We start from the raw sequence: 21,251 nt of genomic DNA on the forward strand, positions 1-21,251 counted from the left end.
GACAAACACAGTACAGTATTTCCTCTCGTTACCGTCGCGTGAATTCGAAGACACGGTGGCGCGACGCTATCGAGCAGCAAGTACTGTTTCCTTTTGGTTCGCGACTCTTGTTGCCAGCGACAAAGACAAGTGCTTTTGGCAGAGCGAGCGAACAAGGGAACAACACACTGTATCTCGGAATTGATTGATCGTTCAATCGAGTGAACACGCGGTTAGGTTCAAGTTTTATTCACAAAGTCGCGTGAATTGCAACGAGTTGAATAAATTGTTATCTGTGGGAATCGCTAGAAGTCGAAGCAAATAAATATGACAATAAATTTAGATTTTATTTTTAGTTTTCAGATAATTGTTGAGAGCTGTTAACTGTTGCGCAAGTCACAAAATTCAACTGCATATTGTATAAAATACACCGGCTTATATCAAATGCAAACACTGTATATAATTATATATAACTATAATATTTTAAATTTCCAATTAAAATAACTCCGACTTTAAAGGGTTAACCATCTAAATAAACGTAGACAAACGCTACAATTATTTTTCCTTCTCCTCCTAAGAAATAATTACATTGGAACAAAAGCGCTCATCCTCTTAACTATGAAGAAAATATTTCGCCAAAGGGTTAAGGGCAGCGCGCGGCGTTTAATCGGGCGAATTAAAAAGAAAACAGTATGCGATCTCATTAGCAGGCCGCGCAGGGGGATCGATCGCGCGCAGAAGCCCGGAGTCATTTTACGAGCGGCCCGCTAATGAGTCTAGCGACACAATGCGTACGCAGAGAGATGCATTCGAATGGACACATCTAAATTGGTAACGAGTGCGACGAGCCAAGAGTGCCGTTCTTGCGGCGCTGTCCTACATCGAATCGCAGCATGGCAGTCGGCCGACTCGGGGAATCCGCCTCGCTCGATAATCTTTCTTCCTATCGCACGGCTCTTCCTGCTTCTGTTAAATATTGAGCCTTCTACCGTGACAGACACACCGCGCGCGGGCACAACGTTGCTATTTCAAGCGAAGCATGATCGTCTCTCACCGGGATAGACGACGCGGGGTTCTTTTGCGTCACCTGTTAACCCTTTGCACTCCTGTGTCGAGCGTGAGTTGGCATTAGTTTTTTATCTCGGGAGCTCCATTGTCGAGTCCCACTCGACATTATTTCATGTCCAAATAAATATTAAAAAATTTATAATTTCTATATTCCAATTATAAAATTCGGTGTGCAAAGGGTTAACGCCTGAGCACCTTGCGATCCTTGTATCTCATTCGACGCGCGAGAACGCCTGGCAACGCACAATCGTGGTTAAACTATGCTTAATCTATTTATAGTTTATTTATTGTATAGTTTATACTATATTTATATCCTGTACGCGTGTTAAAAATTACTTGATTTATATCCTGTATTAATAAAAGGAGGATAATTTTTTTGCGAGGAACAAAAGGAAAAGTGGTCGTTGAACGAAAGGTAAAAGATTCAGGCGAACAAATCGAATTCCAAGCTTGGCGGCACGATAACGTCGAGCAGGATTGACACGCCACCGTTTGCAACAGCGAGCAACTAACGGCAGCCAGCGATCAATAATTTAGAAAATGGGAAACAGCTTCCTTTCTCGTCGCGGGATGTCCGAGATCATTGTGTTCCTCGCTTTGAACGGGCATTATTGTTCATAGAGTGGTCGTAGTGTGTTCATAACATGTTCGTAGTATGTTCATAGTATGTTCACAGTGTCCTCATCATGGAGGCATCAGTGTGGCATCAGTGTACTCATAGTGTCTTCATAGTTTCTCCATAATGTGTTTATAATATTGTCTTTTTTAGATGCTATGAAAAATAATTTAAAAGCATTTGGAAATATTATCCAAAAATATTCAATTGTTTTCGGAAACATTCAATTGTCTTCGGAATTGTTTTAGAAAAATTATCGTCGTATTCGAGAATATTATAAAAAAAAATACGCATTTGGAAATGTTATCTAAAAAATACTCGATTATATTTGAGAATGTTACCTAAAAAATATTTAATTCTATATAAAAATGTTATCAAAAATTATTATTATTGCGTCCAGTAAAATCTGAACAATTATTCTATACAACCATCATTTACCTAGTGATTATGGTTTCACAGGAACAAAATTCTTAAAGTTGAGACTGTGACTCTCCTACAGGAATCAGCGTAATTGATAATTCAATTAAATGATGGAGACACTCTTGAAACTGTTTGATTTAATAATTATACTCTCCTTCTGCTTTAATCTCCTAATTATACTCTTGAAGCTCGGTATAAAATAGCTAGCACGATAGCAGAGATTATAAATCAGACTATGTTCTTTAACGAACAAAGATAATATTAAATCTCCTCTGAATTCTTGAAAACTGGAAAATGCATTAAAAATTGCACCTAAATCGTCAAAACTAACAAACAAATCGTAAAAATACAATTCGTCGACCTGTATACAAGATCACAGATTCTCAATTTAAAAAATTATTTTGTTATAATATTTTTATCATAAAGAATATTATTAATAAAGAAACACGAAAACGTTATTCCTAAGTTCTTCTCCTATATTTTCTATTTTATATATTTTGCACAAAAATGTGTAAAGAGGGATGAGAATATCTTCATAATGATAATAAGCATTTGTTAACGTAATAAACAACGAAAGCTTCGACATCGAAATTTTGGGGTCACGGAAATGGGTCACTGTTAGGAGACGCCCGTCGGTTCAAAGGTTGGGAACGCGATGGCAAGTGGAAGCGGGTCGCATGGGTCCGACAATGGGTGTCGCGATATCGACATATCCCGCTTTAAGGAGTTTAAGCCGGCGCATCGGGCGCATGCACGTACAAATCCTGTGCGATGTCCTCTCTCCGCGGCGGCGGAAAGGAGAGCCGGCTCCTCGCGGCCGCCGCGTGGCAACGCGCGTGCACGACGACGACGACGACGACGAACACACCTCTCTGTGCCCGCGTGTGTTTTCTTCGGCCAGCGATTCACATTTTCCGCGGACAATATCGTTCGACCTATCGTTAATGGCATATTGAGCGGTATATGCGCGCGCGTGGCTGCCGCGGCATTCCGACTGGAATGCGAGCCAGTGGATCGCCCTTCTGGAATTTGTGAACACCAACCGGCCCATGCTTGTATAGAAATTTCTGCGGATATTGAAATCGCGTCGAAATTTCAATCGGCCTGATATTACACGGCCCGGTCGCCATCATTAACGAACGGGGGCTCGCGATGATCATTCAACATTTTGCCGACCGGTCATTCGACGACAAACATTTTTGCTTTCGTAATATTGGCGTTTAACAATGTTTATTTTATCTATTTTATTTAATTTATTATACTTTGCTTTGTTATTTTATTATATTTAGTGTATTATACTTTACTTTATTATTTTATTTTATTTACTTTAACATACTTACTTTACTATACCTTACTCTATTATTTTACTATATTTTTACTTTGTTATACTTTACTCTAAAATTGTATTATATTTTATTATACTTTATAATATTTTAAAAATTACACAGTAACACTTTAACAATATATAGCAAGTTATCGGCCGCCATGACAGTCATTTAACAGATCGTTAAAGTGTTAATAAGTGAGATTGAATTTAGTCAGCCTCTCGATTAATTCCGAAATTGTACAAAACGCCAGCAAATGTTCATTTGCCTGGCAAACTGGGCGACAAGCGCCGAACCTTTCATTGTACAATCTTTTTCCCGTCGCGTTTCGTATCATTTTTCACCGCTGTGTATAGTATTAGATACGGCTCTGTCTACTTCCATTAGGTTTAATGAAACCTTTGATCTGCGAGGAGGAGAAAGACAACGCTTTTTCCCTGTTTTTCTCCCGTTTTGCTACACATTTCGGCGAGGTATTTTTACCGTCGGCCGAAATGTTCACGTTTGTCGTCGAATTTATTCTTTTCGCTGAGAAGAAGTACGTATGCGGTTATTATACAGTTGAATTATTAATAGTAGGAATTTTAATTAATAATTATAAGAAATTGTGATAATTATAGGAGGACGTAATAATTATGAGATATCGTAATAATTATAAGAAATGTTAATAATTATAAGATATTCTAATAATTATAAGATATTGCAGTAATTACAAAATATTTTAATAATTACAAGATATTGTAATAATTATATTATTGAATGAGATTCCTGGTTTCAATAAGCAAAAGACGAATCGTAGTTCGCTTACGTTCCCATCGAATTTAGCGGACTGTGACGTTCGGTCGTTTTAGCACGTATATCGCGGCACCGCATAAAGTTTCTATACCCGCGGTCGTGATAAATTACAAGTTAATTACCGAATGGAGCAACTGTTACGGAAAAATTTGGAGCACCACTGGGGTTTATCGTGTCCGCGGCTATTACATGTACACGACGCGAAATTATATAACGTGTTAAACCGTACGCGAATATTTCTGACATAGTTGCATTTGCACACATTGCATAATTCGCGTCGATACATCGAACGCGATATAATGTAACCACAACAATGCGTTAACGTATTTTGTTTTCTTCTTTTTTATTTATTGTTCGTTCGTTCTTTCTGCCGGGGCAGCAAACACGCGAAACGGTAAATATTTGATATCGGGCCGCCGCCGCGGTTATTTATAAACATCCCGTACGACGGATATCAACATTCTATTACGTCTTCGTGCCTTGATTTGTCGAATCATCTATTCTCATTCGTCTGGTCGGTCAATTATCTCCGTCGGTTCTTTACACCCCGTCGGTCGGTCGGTCGGTTTTTATCTGTTACGAAACAAACAACGTCCGCACAGTACGTGATCCGAGTCATCGCATCGTCCCGAAAGAAACAGACTCGACGGGATCGCCGGACGACGCGGACGATCCCGTGTTGTCGGATCAATGAAAGCGGAAAAATGAATTTTATGCACGCGTTGCTCGAATTTTTAGGTTAGGTATTTTGGATATTAAATTTGATCGATTTTAGATCTTCGTCGATTTTAAGTAGCTATTGGTTTTAAATCTTAATTAATTTCATATATCAATCAATTCTAAAATTTAATCAATTCTAAATGTCAATCAATTCTAAATTTTATTCAATTTTAAATAACATCATTTCTAAATCCAAATCGATTCTAAAATTTAGGAAATTCTAAATTTTATTCAATATTAAATATTAACAATTTTAAATCCTAATCAAATCTAAAATTTAGTGAATTCTAAATTTTATTCAATTTTAAATATCAATTGATTCTAAATCTCAATCAATTCTAAGTCTCAATCAACTAAAACAATTCATTCAATTCTCTATTCAAGTCAATTTATTCTGAAAATGTGCCTCATGTAAATATATAGGGGTGAATCTCAGTCTAGACAAGACTACAACTTCTGTAACATCCTAAATTAAATTTGATACTTCTGAAGCTATTTTACATACGCGAGCCACGCGATGATATCATCAGTCAACCTACGACGCTTAAAGTATTAGAGGGTTTAAGGTCTACTTATGGGAGGATCACACTGTATTCGTGTAAGAGAAAGTGGCATAAGTATTATCTTCATCGTTCGAGATATATTTTTAGTTCATTTAGGTATAGTAAAGTGTACGAATTTAAAAATATATAAATATAAAAGTTCACAGATATAAAAGTGCACAAATATAAAAGTACACAAAATATAAAAGTGCACAAATATAAAGTTACATTAATATAAAAGTACACAAATATAAAAATATAAAAAAATTAGAAAAGGACATTGTCGAAACAAAAATGCATATCCAAACAATTTAACGAACATCTCCAAACCCGCTCTCGATTAACCTAAGGTCAAACGTAGCACCATCAAACACCGATTAAATCATCAAGCGGCCAGTTATCTCGACCCCTCGAAGACCCGGAAAAGAACCCGCGACCCCCGTCGTCGAACTCCTTCGAGCCGACGAGCTGAAAAAAAAATTCAATTTTCGACCTAGGGCCGGCGTTCGGCCCTCCTATCAGCGACGTCGCTGGCGGAAGCACCCACTCCGCTGAAATTTTCCGAGTCGTTAAATCGTCGCATCAAAAACGAGAAAAACGAAGGTAAAGAGAACGAGAGAGGGAGAGAGAGATAAAAAAAAGAGGAACACAGAAAGAGAAAGGGGGTAGTAACAGACAGGGAACGCAACACAGAAAGAGAGCGAGGAGAGGAGAGGAAGGAAGGGCGAGGGGTGGGGAAGCGAGGAAAAAAAGCACACACATACACAAAACACGCGTCCATTAAAGGACGAAAAAAAGGGGTGGAACGGTGGCGGGGCGGAGAAAAAGAAACGGAAAAACTCTCTGCCGGTGTGTGTGAGAGAGAGAGAGAGAGAGGCGGCGGGAAGGGAGAGCGAGAGAAAGGGACGGAAAAAAGGACGGCAGGGTTGAAAGAGGCTCGACCATTGTCCGTCGTTTCCACGATAAAGCTCCGCGCTTTCGGACGATGAGAAAACGTTGCACGTGCGAGAGAGCGTATCGACGTCTGCGCCGCGGCAACGGCGTGCGGCATATACGTCAACGATGACGACGCCGTCAACGACGACGGCAGCCCCGTCCTCTCGCAGTCGCGGCGTCGTCGTCTCCCAACGTCGTGAGGTGAGCTTCGGTTGCACGGCCGCGCGCGGCTATCGATCTGCGGAGCCCACGCTTTCGTTTCTCCTCCTGTCCTCTTGCCGCGCCTCACCCTTCTGCAACTGCAGTTGCAGCTGCAGCAGCAGCAGCGGCAGCAGCAGCGGCAGCAGTAGCAGCAGCAGTAGCGGCAGCAGCAGCTTCGCGACCCAACCCTCGGCACGCTGATACTTCAGCCCCTACCTTCCTGTATCTTCCCACCGACTCTGTCTCTTTTTCCCTCTTTTATATACCTGTTCCTGCCTCTTGGTTTCTTTACCTCTTCCTCGCCCCCGGAACACCCCCGCCGCCGCTCCACCCCTTTCTTTTTCTGCCCTTCCCTCTCGCTCTGACTGCGAGTCTAACTCTTTCTCACTGTAACTATCTCTCACTCTAACTCTAACTCTTTCTCACTGTAACTATCTCTCACTCTAACTCTAACTCTCTCTCACCCCAACTGTAACTCTCTCTCATTCTAACTCTAACTCTAACTCTCTCTCTGTCATTCTAACTCTAACTCTCTCTCATTCTAACTTTAACTCTCTCTCTCATTCTAACTCTAACTCTCCCTCTCACCCTAACTTTAACTTTTTCTCTCTGTCCATCTGTCTGTCTCTCTCCACTCCGCTAAGCGACTATAACGCGCGCGTTTCAAAGGCTAGGTGTTCCTCTTTCCTTTCTTCGGCCGTCACCCCCGGCCGCCCCACCCCGCTCGCCAGCCTAGTTCCCACCCTCCCCTCGTCGTCTTCTTCTTCCTCCTCCCTTTTTTTCCTCTCCGCTCGCGATTCTTTCTTTTCCCTCAAACGTATTCCGGGAGGGGGCGGGCGGGCGCAGGCCGGAGTTCCAGTTATGTGAATAATGAAGGGCTTAGAAGTCGAATAATTAATATCTCTTTAAGCGGCGTCGTTGAACGGATCTCCTCAGACCCGGGCCGCGCGTTTGTTTTAATGGACCGTTTTCTTAGGGACGGTTCCAGGCTACTGGAACCATCGCGCGGAGTACGACGGCGACGAGCGCGGATTTCGATTCCGTTTCTGCGTCCCTGTGTCTTTCCATTTCTTCCCTCTCTATCTCTCTGTTTTTCTCTCTCTCTCTCTATCTCTGTCTTTTCCTTTTTCTCTCTGCCTTTCTCTTTCTCTGTCTCTTTTTTTCTCGGTCTTTTTCTCGCTGCATTTCTCTCTCTGTCTTTTTCCCTCTTTTTCTATTTTTCGAAAAATGCTCGGCCCAGTTCCGCGGCTCGTCCCCATTGGAAAAATTCCACGGTTGCGTCGGCGTCGGCTGTAATGATCGCGCCGGTATCGGTCGCCTGACATTTAAATGGTACATCGGTCCCGTGCGATGAATTATTTTTTTTTTCTCTCCTCCTCCCCCCCCATTAGGATATCGAATGTTTTAATTACGATAGAATGGCGATGCAGGGCCGAGCCGCGTGGCGAACAATGTAACGCACGCGTCCCCGTCGAACGATATTATTTCGCAGCGGTGTCGCGCGAAGTGTTGACCCAAATGCGTGTCCACGGTTCTTCGTACGCGTTCCCTTGCGAACGATCGCAATAATATCGCCGACTGGCGCGCGCCGCGAAAGGTCCGCGAATGATTCGTTTCCTTCGCCGGAATAATTAATGTTTCCGTTTGAAAGGAACAGAGAGCTTTTTCGCGAGGATGTATTGCGGGGACGGGGTTTCCGGTTTGGAAGATTTAGGGTGGTCGTGACCGGTTACTGTGGGCTGAGTTACTGCGTCCCTTTGAATTCTACTTGGATCTAATTAATTTTATGTTTATCGAATGAGATGTGTTAAATTATTTTCGTCGATAATAAGCGAGATAAAAATGTAATAGAGATATTAAAGTTTCTATTCAGATATAAATTAAAATAAAATGAAATAATGAAATAAATAATAAAATACAATAATATGATAAAATAAATAATAAGACAGAATAAAATAATAAAATAAATAAGAGAATAGACAAATTTAGGATTTTAAATATGATATGTCTATTAACTCTTTTTGCTGATAAATGAAAAAAGTAAAGGAATAAAACAGTCCAACGTGTGTTTTAAATTATATAATGTTCTTTTGAACTCTTTAATTTTGAAATAAGCTAAATAAAAGAACTGTTAATAAGATAAGCTAAATGATGAAAATTAAATTAATGTGATTCGATAAATACAAGGTTAGTTACGCCCGGAAAGTAGCCAAAGTCGCGCGAATCGGTCGCCTAATACCAATCGGCTCCGGCTACCCTCGTTCGAGTATTCAACCGTTCGCCACCGGGCTCGTTTTAATCAGCTTCGTTCCGTTTCGCGTGAAAGCGGTGTTTTGCATTTTCCTCAAAGCGGTCGCGCGAAGCGTTCGACCGTCCACGTCGCGGCGCGGTCTATCGGTGTAAAGACTGAAACGTTTACCTACTTACAGTAGTTGTACCTATTACTATAATCTTATCGTATCGTGACGTCTATAAGGTCGATGATCTTTGAATGACGGGAAGCACACGTATACGCCGGTGTAACGGAGCCGCATATCAGGCTTTTTTTACTACGGGAATAATTATGCGGCAATTATTTCGGAACGAGCCGCCGCCGCCGCCGCTGCTCGCAACATATAATTGTCGAGCCGTAATTTAGGACCGAAAGGCAAACATCGGCCTCTCTGTTGCGACCTATAATCCGCGATATTACAATAAACAGTTTCCCAATAATTACGCGACTATTATTCCGTCTCATGTTCTACATAATCGAGAACAATTTCAGACGGCGCAAAAATCCTGGCGGATGCTACGTCGATTCTCTCTTTTCCTGCGCGAAACGCCGTCGCGTTTCTTGTAGGAATCGCATGTTTCGCTCTGAGACTGATTAAGCGAATAAGTTCATGCACGAACGACGGACCGCGGTATCTCGCGAGTGTGCTGCTTATGAAATTGTTTAGAATATTAGAAACGTGTATTTTATCTCGAAATACTCTTTATTTTATAATTTTATTAGTTTATTTTGTAATAAAGTATTTTATAATTTTATCAGTATTAGAATGCACTCTTAAATCAACTCTGTTTATTCACTTCTCTTTACAATAAATATTGCCTGAAAACGTGAATTAAGAATTTCGCAAAAATTTGTCAGTAGTCGAAATGACTATCCAGTTTTTTAAGATGAATTTTAATATTTGTTATTGTCAAAGGCTAACGTTTCGACGAGTTTTCTTTTCTCGCGAGGCGAGGGTTGGCATCGATCGGTTCGGCGCCATTAGCGGTCCGGTTTTTGGAAAAACGAGGGTGGCGAAATTTCGCTGTTCGGCCAGGGCGGAAAGTTCGACGGTGACACGACACAACGACGACAGAGCGATCTTAATGGCGCGATAAGTAACGATGCCGGGGAGCGCGTCCGCGTCCGAACAACGGACGCGGATCGATTTCGTAACGGCGCGCAACCTTCGAACCTGTTCGCCGGTTCTGAAAACACGCTCGAGAAGGATGAAGGATTGCCCCCGTCGGAACGCCAGTCACCGGGAGACTCGGGTCGCTGCTTCGGCTTTCACTTGCGAAAAATATACGAGATATCCCGAACGGTGACAAACCGGAGCCGGACACGTTTCCTCGTATTCCGTCATGGAAAGATCGCCGGGTCTGGCCGATCTCTAATTTCATCGAAGAAACCGCGAAATTAATCGAATCGGATATTACATACTCTATTTTCAGAGTAATTGTTTGTACATTTTTATTGCCTTGGTTTTCGAATGTTCAAAGATTTCTTAAAATTTGGGGGTATAGTTCAATTTCTAATAAAATTGTGATCTAAGCAGATTTTTTTGCGTTACGTGGATATTGATATTTTTTCATGACGAGTATATTCGTCATGACAGAAAATACAAAAATTTCTTCGTGACGAGTATACTCGTTATAACAAAAAATACTTTCATTTATTCATGACGAGTATATTCGTGATAACAGAAGCCATAGCCGTTTCTTAATGACGTATATACTCGTCACAACAAAAACCGTAGCCTTTTCTCAATGACGTATATATTCGTCACAAAAAAAACCATAGCCTTTTCTTAATGACGTATATACTCATTAAACAAAAAAAAACCAGCAATTTTTTCATGACGTATATACTCGTCAACAAAAAACAGCAATTTCTTCATGACGTATATACTCGTCAAACAAAAAATATATTTCAAAATATTTCCATTTCTCCGCGACGAATATATTCGTCAAACTCCACCAACTCTGTAAAATTCCTTTTCTTTGCCGCTTTCATTATTTATTTTTAATTTACTAAAAGCAGCTATGGACTCTCGATGACGATTGCCGACGATCGCTGACGATTGTTTCCGATCTCTTCGTCCATGACAGGGCAAGTTTTTGTACGTACTATCGCGTCGCGATCAGAGGCCGGACGTCCGCTGAGTCCAATAAGAATTCATAGGACTGAATGTAGATTCTCCGATCGACTCTGTTGCTCAATTTCCTCGAACGTCGTTCCGAAAACGTAACCATTCGATGACCATTCACGACTACGCCCGTCGACCTGACAGCGTTCACGCGCAGGAAAATCGAGAACGCCGGAATGCGACGTCACGTTATCGTGGCTCTCTCTCTCCCTCTCTCTCTCTCTGTTAAAGGCGGCACGCGGAAAGTACTCGATTACATACTTCGTTTCATTAATCGTCGTCGAAGTGACTAATGCTATAAAGTTACTGGCCGGGGGTCGAAGGTCTTCGGGTCTTGCGAAGTCGACAAACAATTGTGCGTCCGCGGATTCGGCGCGATCGTTGTTCCCCTATTCCCCGATTACAATAATCGGTCGGCGCTATTCACGAAACGTCGTCCAACGACTTCGTCGAGGAGAATGATCTCGTCGTTCGACGAACGATTTCCTACAAGCTTCTAGCGAATAATTTTATAAAAATATCTTGTCTTCGGACGATTATATTGAAGTTAACAAATATGCACCAACAAACTATGAATATTTGTAATAAAGGATTGATAAGGTTTCTCTTTATTAATTCATTGATTATTCATTGTCTTGACGATATTGCATACTTTTCGATTTATTTACTCAGTACTATTATTAACTATAGTACTAGAATAACTTCTGACAATTTTAATATGCTCGTTTCGACAACACAGTTCATTTATCTTTTACCTAAAATATTCACGAAAGGTACGAGATTAAATATTAACAGAAAATTGTTTCTAATGAATACGATTCTATTTGTGGCAAGTATAAATATATATATATATGTCGTTCCGGCTATAGCAAATCATTAGCAACAAATTTACATTGGACGGTCGATAAATAAGTCACCGTGGGTACAAAGTTAGTAATCTAGGTTTCGGCAACGAAAATGGGCTAAACGCCGAAAATACCGGAGAGTCGAATTAGTATTATCGGAAACTTGGTCACCTGACCGGATCCAGCGTATTTAAACCGACGACGACACGACAAGCACGAGCGCGCGCGCGCACGTTCGCGCGGTGCTTCTGATAAAATTGCTGTCAGTGAATAATTTCGACTAGCTCGATTAACATTGTAAATATTTATATGTACGTTGCAACCGTTGTTGTAAATAGGTCGATGGTATTTTCGATAAAGTTGCGGCCGTCGCGCGGCGCTTTCGTAGGAGCGAACGGCTATGTAAATGGCCACTTTTGCTGATCCGGGTTTCTATTCCTGTGCTATAATCTCTTAGATTTTCCGAAGTTAATACTTCAGTACCCAGATACATGAAATATTCAATGACGGCTCCTCCATAATTCCGTCCACTTCAAGCCGGACAAACAATGGGACGGGGACGGGGCAATTCTTCTTACGCGGAACCGCAGGTTTGTCAATAAATAACCTCGTACGATAATAAAATAAAAAAATAAAAAAATAAACAGCATTAGTGGATTCTATTTATAGAGGAGAGGAGTCAGTTACTGTGGGGGGCATATTACGACTAAGCGTGTGATATAATATATAGTATAATATTAAATATATTACATAATATATAGTATAATATTGTATACAATCTATAATACATAGTACAATATTATATATAATATGTGCTACACAGTATAATATTGTATATAATCAATAATATGTAATACAATATTATGTATAGTATGATATGTAATATATAATATAATATTACACACAGTATGTAATATATAGTATAATATTATGTATAGTCTGTACTACACAGTATAATACTACATATAATTTACAATACATAATACAATATTACATACAGTACATAATACACAATATAACATCATATAAATATCAATATAGCATCATATAAAGTACTATTAATATTATACACACACTATAGCAAAAAGTATATCGAACCTTTATTTTCAGAACTAAAAAAAATAAAAAAAGCTCGTCTCGACAGAGGAAAATAACTAAGGGTCAGCCGCGACCCAATTTCGATTTCGTGTGACGCGATCCGCTCGCAGCGGAGAGACCTGACAGCTCCGAGAGATTTTCGCGGAGACAAGATCGGGGGAGAGAAGGAATCGCGGCGGCCACGGAATTCGAGTTAATCGGCCAATCTAGAGGCAGCAGAGGCTGCCCCCCCCCCCCCATCCCCCGTAAGAAATTCGTTTTCTCGTCATCGCTCGAACGCAGGAGGACATTACCAGACGACGTTACGGGCGCGTTCTTCTTACAGAAGCATTTGCGCAACCGACACTTACGTGGGTACTTTCGCTTTGCATAATTTAGTCGACGCGTTTCGATCGCGTATTCGTATTCGGAACGGCTGCGGCTCGCGACATCGTAAACTCACTTTTGAAACCGTACCCATCCGCGTTTTCGGCTCGCCGCGAATTCTCTGGCACGGTAAAGGGTTCGCGGAACAATCAAAATCGTAGACACGCTGTGCTCGAAACGATCCACGAGCAAGTAATGGACGGTGCTCGGAAATTATGCGTTTCATTTGACAATACTGAACGCCGGTTGGCGACGGGGGGTTAGGCTTAACCCTTTAAACTCGAGGCCGATTCAACATCAAATTTAAAATAATTTTTCTGACTCGTAGCATTTTCGTTCTGTATAACAGAGTGCATTCTATGCATATGAAATCGATTCTTATAATTCATATAACATTTTTAACAACCTTTTAAATTTAAGCTTTGGTGATAAAAATAATTCTAGAACGTGGCGTAACAATTTCAATGGCGCCACAGAGTCGCCGTTCGAGTGCAATGGGTTTATCATGCATCTCTCGCGTCGAATGTTTATGTAGCCGAGTGATCGCGCGAATTGTTTTATCGAATGTAATCAAATAATTCGCTATATTGTCACGAAACCGTCAGTACAGCTGACTCACCTAACAGGTGTATTTACACTCTCTCTGTTTTATGCGAGAATAGTTCATAGAACATTTTTTTTTCGATTTGAAATTAGGCTAGCGATGCGAGAAGACGCGTTGACGACTCGCAGTTTTAGGATTTCGTAGCGTACGATTTAATTATGGGCGATAAACGAAGAGCGTCCGAGTTCGGCCGCTCGATGGGAGGCATTGAATAAAAGATGCCGGGTCGTGGATTTAGAGAAAAACACTATTCGCGTCGTAGAACATGCCGTGGTACACCGGTGTGCCTTTCGGATCGTATTTGTATTCGGGACGGCGCGCGTGATTCGCGACGTCGTAAAAACAGTTTTGAAACGATTCGAGGTACTCTCTTGTCGCTGATTTCCAAACTCTCTTTCTCTTCTTCTTTTTCTTACCGCTTTTCGTAGAAATCAGGCTCGCGCGAAGCGTGTTAGCGAAAACCGAAATATTCCACTGCAATTAACCCTACTCCTTTCCTGGTATCAATTTGCATTATTTCCAAGTTTTGGCATATATTATTCTACTATTTTTAGGAAAATTGATCTTAGACTTTGTCACTTTTATTTTTTAAAATTGTTATCAATTGTCTTAAGTATTACTGTTTATTATTATTATTATTACTATTTGTCATTATTATTACGATTTATCATTATTATTACTATTTATCATTATTATTACTATTTGTCATTATTATTACGATTTATCATTATTATTACAATTTATCATTATTATTACTATTATTATTATTGTGGATTATTATCATAATTATTAATGAAGGAACACATAACGTAAAAACGTGATATTTTGACCAAAAAAGTCTCTGCGCGTCAATTTGACCTACACGAGCACACGTCACTTTGTTTCCACTGAAAAAAAACCTAGTTCAAAGCTAACACTGTACCAAATTTTTAAACGCACGTTTCAATGCAAATATTATACATACCGCACGTGCAATAAATATAGAAAAAAGCAATCACTCGCCACATCTCATTCTATATGAAAAATGTAAAAACATCCTGAATTAAGTTTCTCTTAATTTAAAACAAATATTTACTGAATTAAATCCCTTGCCTCTTATTATACTATTATTTTAGAATAATGTCAATAAAGTTAGCAAAACGAGAGCGAGACGAGGGTTGCATAATCGACGTTCGATCGTATCGCGCGAGAATCGAAGAATACAGATTACCGTAGGGGAAACAGCGGATGTTATTTAACAGCGTCGCTCCGGCGAAATGTTTATGCATCCGACAGTATCGTCGCAACAAATTTGGCCGTTCGGCTTTCCTTCTATTTGCGAAAATTATCGGTCCGCTGGTGGGGGGGTTGGATTCGACTGCGAACGTCGTCCGGATCGATACATATTTACGTACCCGTATTTGGTATTATCTAGTTGTCCGATCATTTTGGAAGTTACATCAATCACGCGGCCGATGTTTGAGATCAATTCGTGCAATCTTGCATGATAACGAGATCGAATAATCGATGGCGACAAACCCTCCGAGTTACGGGACTGTTTGGCCGCCGTTTATCGGGCATTAAAGTCGAAACCCGGGGCGCGCATCGAGAAATTTGCCCGGCGTGACGGTTGTCCATTGTGTCTTTGAATATCAACCCTTTGCACTCGAGTGGTCTAAGGCACCAATATAATTGTTTTATCCTAAAATATTATATGTTGTCCCAAGATAATTTTTGTAACAACAAAGTTTGGAATTACGAATTTTTTAAGGTTATGTCAAGGTGTCGTTGAAATTGGGAATTTAATTTCGTATGCATAAAAGTGCACTTTGTTACATGGAATAGAAATACTATGAGACAGGATAACTGTTTCAAATTTGTAGTTAAAATGGCTTCGAGTGTAAAGGGTTAACATCCACGGATTGTTTCGATTGTGCCAAAATTCTTAAATCACAAAACACGTCGATAAAACGACACACTTATGTCATCGAACACGGAGAAAAGCTTCGCACAGTTAACTAGACCTATTCGTTCCGTTAATTTATTTCATTTAAATATTTGATATTAAATCTCTTCTTGAACAGCTCGCGACCATCAATAAATGAAAACTTTCTTTTCCACCGCGATACCAAAAATAAGTCCAACAACGACGAACCGAATCCACCGTCAACGGAATCTGTCACCTCTTCTCGTCCAAAAATACTCGACACGAATGACAACTCTTTTTTCAGCCTTTACAAAGTTCACGAAGAAAGCCGCGACCATGGATATTAACGTTAATAGTTATGAATATTAATTCGCCCCGGTTAGCGCCGTTTAAATATTTATTCCGAAGCCGCGGAACTTTCTGAAAGGCGCGTGATCACCGGAGATTGGAAAACGTCCGCGTTTCTCGCAACGGCGAGCAAAAATGAAAAAAAAAAAAAAAAAATAATAGAGAGAAGAAGAAAGAAAAGGAACGGAAAAGCGAGGACGGAAAAAACATGAAACTATTGTTGCGGTATCGACGAACAAAAGTATCCTGATTCCTCCAGGTAAACGCGCCTGTCGCGGAATCGAAAAGTCCCGGGGGGCAACGCCGGGGACGCGCACGATCGGCCGTGAATAGAATGTCAGTAGCCACGGGGCCGGGCGTTATTATCAAAAGGACGTTATGTAAACACCGGTTCACGGCGATTCCGGCGGGGGTCTCTCTGTTGTGTTACGACGGTTCGCCGACGCGGGCGGAATTAGAAAATCCGCGCCGGTCCGTCGCGTTACTCTCGACGTTCTTTTCGTTTTCCTTTACAGCGGTTTTCCTTTACTTCGATGGCGTGCGACCCGAACAATTAACCCTTTGCGGTCGAATGGCGACTCTCAAGCGCCTCTAAAAATTATCATATCACGTTTCGAAATAATCTTTATCGAATTTACTAATATTTAAAAAATTGTTAACACATTCGCATCGTGATATTTTTCCTGAAATTTTCATATAAATCGGGGCATTTTAGCAATGTGAAGATATTTTAATATATAGGTAAACGAGAATTCTCGTTTCTCGACGACAACGTTTTTCTTTTTAATGCGGTTTTTTATTAGAAAAGCCCAACAGTGTAGAAAATTAACTGGTGAGACTGAGAATTTGCGAATTTAGTCTGATATTTTTATTATACTTAATTATATCAATTATACTATTTTGTAGTATAATCATAGTGTCTTCTTCTATTTGCAGAAGATTGGAAGACGATTAGACACGTTGACTGCCATATTACGAAGTAATAAAATCACTTAAACCGGGCATATAATATACTTTAATATGCTAAATGCTATATAACAGTAGATAAGCTTCTTATTAATTTTTCCGAATAAAGCTTTCAACTGATAATTTTTCAAGAAACACAGGAACCAATTTCTTAGCTTCGAGGTAAACTTCCTACACCTTGTAGAAGTTAAACAAACTTTTTCCTTGACCTCTTGACATAATTTTAATTCTTTACCAAAGTAAGAAAAATTTAATTTTAATCGCAACTGAGAAAAATGGATGGAACAGATTATTATTATTATGAATGAGACAGACTATGATTTTTGGTAATTTCTTCTTACAAAAATAAAGGTACCTTGACAAAACCTTGACATATTGTTATTACAACTTTTGAATAAAAATAAAAATCATGTTCCTAATATACTTAACTTTTAACGTTTAAATATTCATAAGAAGGGACCAAATGATACTTCGTTTTCAAAGAATGTAATACCAATGGTACTTAGATCAAGATAGATAATAAAATGAAAAGGGTTATGCCCCGAAGTTACGCGAATCTGGCAGCGAACGTGTCAAACCTTATCCGTAAGGTTCACGGTTCCCCGCGCGGTTCGGATTTCATTTTAAGTCCTATGGGTTACCTTTTATGCTCCCGGACGAGGTGTGAGGTGTCTGCGGTGCGTGCGAGGTCAAAGGTAACGGCGAGCCCGAGGAGGTCGCGGAGTGTTCCAGCTTGGAACTCACCGCGCTCCACATCTCGAACATGTTGAACGCCGTGGTGATGGCCTTGCGTCACTTCCAGGCTGCTACACCCGTAGATCACCCGGCGGCGGCGGCGGCACTCTTTCCCGGCTCGCCGTAACATCCGCCGCGCGTAGCGCCGCGACGCCGCCCGAAAATTACGTTCTTCCGCGAGCGACGATCCTCGAAAAAGCACGATGTGCTCCGTTTCTCACGCCGGCTCTCTGTTCCGCACACAGTTCACTTCGAGGATCCCCGAAAAAAAAACTGTCGCTCGAACTTCCTTAACTCGTATAATCGTGTACACTATAATATAATATATCTCTCTATACGTTGTATAATATCGTAATAATTGCTATTCAAGCCACGTTTCACTTTGTACAACGGTTCATCTCTCTTCTTCTATCTGCTTCTTTTCCTCTATCTCTGTATGTCTGTATCTCTCTCTTTCTGTGTGTCTCTATGTCTCCTTCTGTCTCGGCTCAGTCGATGCTTCTAAGATTTATTATCACTTCGCTTACCGGCTACCTCGATTGCTTCATCTCTCCTTTCTACTCGGGTATTGTCGAATCGATGCTAAATCGCATTAACAAAATTATTCGGGGTAATATCTCTCTTCTCTCTTTTTCGCTTTATTATACACGGGTAAATCGGTTTACGCGGGATAGCTTAAGTTTACGCGGCGCACGGTTTAACACGGGTGGGGTGATCGATGCTCGGGATTATAAGATGCTTCTCTTCATAGACTCCTACGGGTTAATTAAACTTTATTAAGCTCGATTTTATTTTTTTTCTTTTTTACGCACTTGTTACTCCGACGACACCCCGGCACTTGTTTATACTTGTTTTCCTTATCCGGCTAATCCTGTCGCCGGTGACCACTACTTTCTCTGTCGGCTGTGTGTTCGACAAATCTGTCCGCGTCCGTCTTTCTCTCTCTGTTGTGTATATCTGTGTATATATCTGTGTAATTCTGTGTATAACTGTGTATACGTGTGTGTATGTAATAATTGTTGGTTACGTTTCCCTGTGTTTACGCGTGTGTGTTCGTGTAACGCACCGGCCGATCTACGATCAACGATTCCGAACTGTACAAAACTATGTACACCTCCCTCTTTCGACCGGTATTACGTTAACACCGTGTCCATCATCGTCCGCTTCCTTCTCCACCTCCTCTTCCGCCTCCTCCACGCCACCCCAACTCGCCCTACGCCACAGCGTGACACGGTTTACCGCGTATCACCTCGCCGCCGTTATATTAGTATCGTCAGCACCTTTGGCTAATGAAACGGGTGTCCCGCCGACGACTCTTTGGCCGAGGAAGCGCAGGCCTCTCTCTAGTCGCCGCGAAGCCGAAGCACACCGAGGCGGCTCGTCGTGATCGTCGACGTTGCGATCGGGTCCCGTGCGCTCTTCGTTCCCTGGGCTCCGGGCACCTCGCGCGACATGGCGCCGAAAGGCGGGCTCACGTTCCACGATCGCCGATCTGCAAACAGTCTCGTCAGCAACCGGGCGGCGTCGAAGCCGCCCCACGTTTCGCTCGGACCTACGCGGAGGACTCCGCCGGGAAATCGCGACCACCCTTGGTATCTTGCTTCGTTTCTGGGCGAGGATAATCTATCGCGAGCATAACACTGAACCTACCGAGGCAAAATTACCGATTGCACATTTTTTCTTTTAACCCTTTGCACTCGAAGCCAATTTAACCATCTTGGTGGTGACTCAGAGTCACCACTCGAGTGCGAAGGGTTAAAATTTTTTAGGTTATAGAGTCTTTTATATGCGAAATTATTAAATGGACTAGAGTCTTTTACATATTATTAAATGAAGAAATTATGAAATGAATGTCACGATGGAAGCATAAATTATGATACAAATGGCAGAAGGCCTGAATAAATCCAGTCTTGTCATTTTTCTAAAGCAAAACGCGTTGCCATTGGTCGAGCTCGGTAGGTTTGGTGTTAATACACTGCGAGCCTAATCTACTGCGAGGCGAATACACTGCGAGCATAATCTACTGCGAGATTAATCTACCGCGTGGATAATCTACTGCGAGAACCAGTCTGACTCCTTTTGATCAGACAAGAGCGTCTGCTGGAGGCTCAGGGCCTCTGGCGAATCATCCTCTTCTATTGCTATTTTTCACCTTGATGATTATATAAATTTATGACAATAATTTTAAAATATATCTTTGGAAAATTAGAAACGATTCTATGATATTTGGATCTCATAACTGGTGCGACGATGACGAACCTAATCTACTTTGGCAAGCTATCTATCGCCTTTTGATCAGACGAAAGTACTTGCTGAAGACGAATTTTTAAAAATAAGCAAAATATGATCTACTGGAAATGAGGAATAATTTTACGATTTTTAGTTTCGAAACGAGATGGTCTGACGATGAACGACCCAATCTACTGCGAGGAGAATTTGCCTCAGTCGTTTAATCAGACGGAATTACCCAGCGAGGTTTGAATGCACGTTCTACGGCAATTTAATCGTCGGTAGCGATAATTTTTATTAATTATATTAATTACTCGAGAAATTCGTTGGATTGTTTATTAATAATCTACTTGTCTATTTAATGGAAGTCGAGTGGAGTTTTGGAATCCAGATCTCTTACAAATTTATCCTAAAGGCGATCTCTGACGCGGTACTCTTTTCAAGTATGATCGAGCTGTCTGGCGATGGCGAACCCAATCTACTGGGAGATTAATTTACTACAAGATTAATCTACAAAGTGGACTATCTGCGAGCAGATTCTGCTTTTGCATCTTTTTAACAGACCAAAATTTTTAGCATAAAATTCTATTGTCTTCTCACTAGCTGTAGAAACGATAATTTGTATTTAACGGATTCAATATTAATATTAATTTTATATTATATTAACGGATTCAATATTAATATTAATATTGTACTATATTAACGGATTCAATATTAATATTAGATTATATTAACGGATACAATATTAATATTGAATTCGTTAAATGCAAATAATCATTTCTATAACATTAACAAATAACATTAACGAATAAACATTAACAATCTGTCCCTTCTGAGATATAATGGCAATTGAAAAATTCCTAATCGCAGTCACTGCGAAGAAAATATTACGTCAAAGGGTTAATTTGAACGCCACCCCTTTCTCCCCCCTCCTCTCGCGTTGTTTAAAGCTTACAAAGAAGATACGAAAGAGAATTGATCGAACAGGAGCAACGTGAATTTTTCCTAAGCGAAACGAACGGTTGCAAATGAAACATTATTTTTCCATCATCTTCGCCTAATCTCTAGAGCGAACGCACATTGGAACGAGCGTAAAACTCCCTCCCTCCCTCCCTCTCTCTTTCTCTCTGCCCGTTATAAAGTATTAAACGA

General features: G+C 40.7%; 1 protein-coding gene across 7 annotated transcripts in view; it reads right to left on the bottom strand.

The window, feature by feature from the left end:
* Positions 1-21,251, bottom strand: part of Hr3 (nuclear hormone receptor 3 ROR-beta) — a 177,630-nt gene that overhangs the window by 84,111 nt on the left and 72,268 nt on the right. Inside the window, exon 2 of one of the 7 annotated variants that reach the window (XM_078193695.1) lies at positions 17,777-19,362. The exons of the other annotated variants lie outside the window; for them this stretch is intronic. Coding sequence (XP_078049821.1) covers positions 17,777-17,900 — 124 coding nt within the window. The 5' untranslated portion in view covers positions 17,901-19,362. The remainder of the gene's footprint in view (positions 1-17,776; positions 19,363-21,251) is intronic. 7 annotated transcript variants of the gene reach the window in all.

The sequence above is a fragment of the Augochlora pura genome, chromosome 10, assembly GCF_028453695.1.
Source record: "Augochlora pura isolate Apur16 chromosome 10, APUR_v2.2.1, whole genome shotgun sequence".
NCBI lineage: Eukaryota > Metazoa > Arthropoda > Insecta > Hymenoptera > Halictidae > Augochlora > Augochlora pura.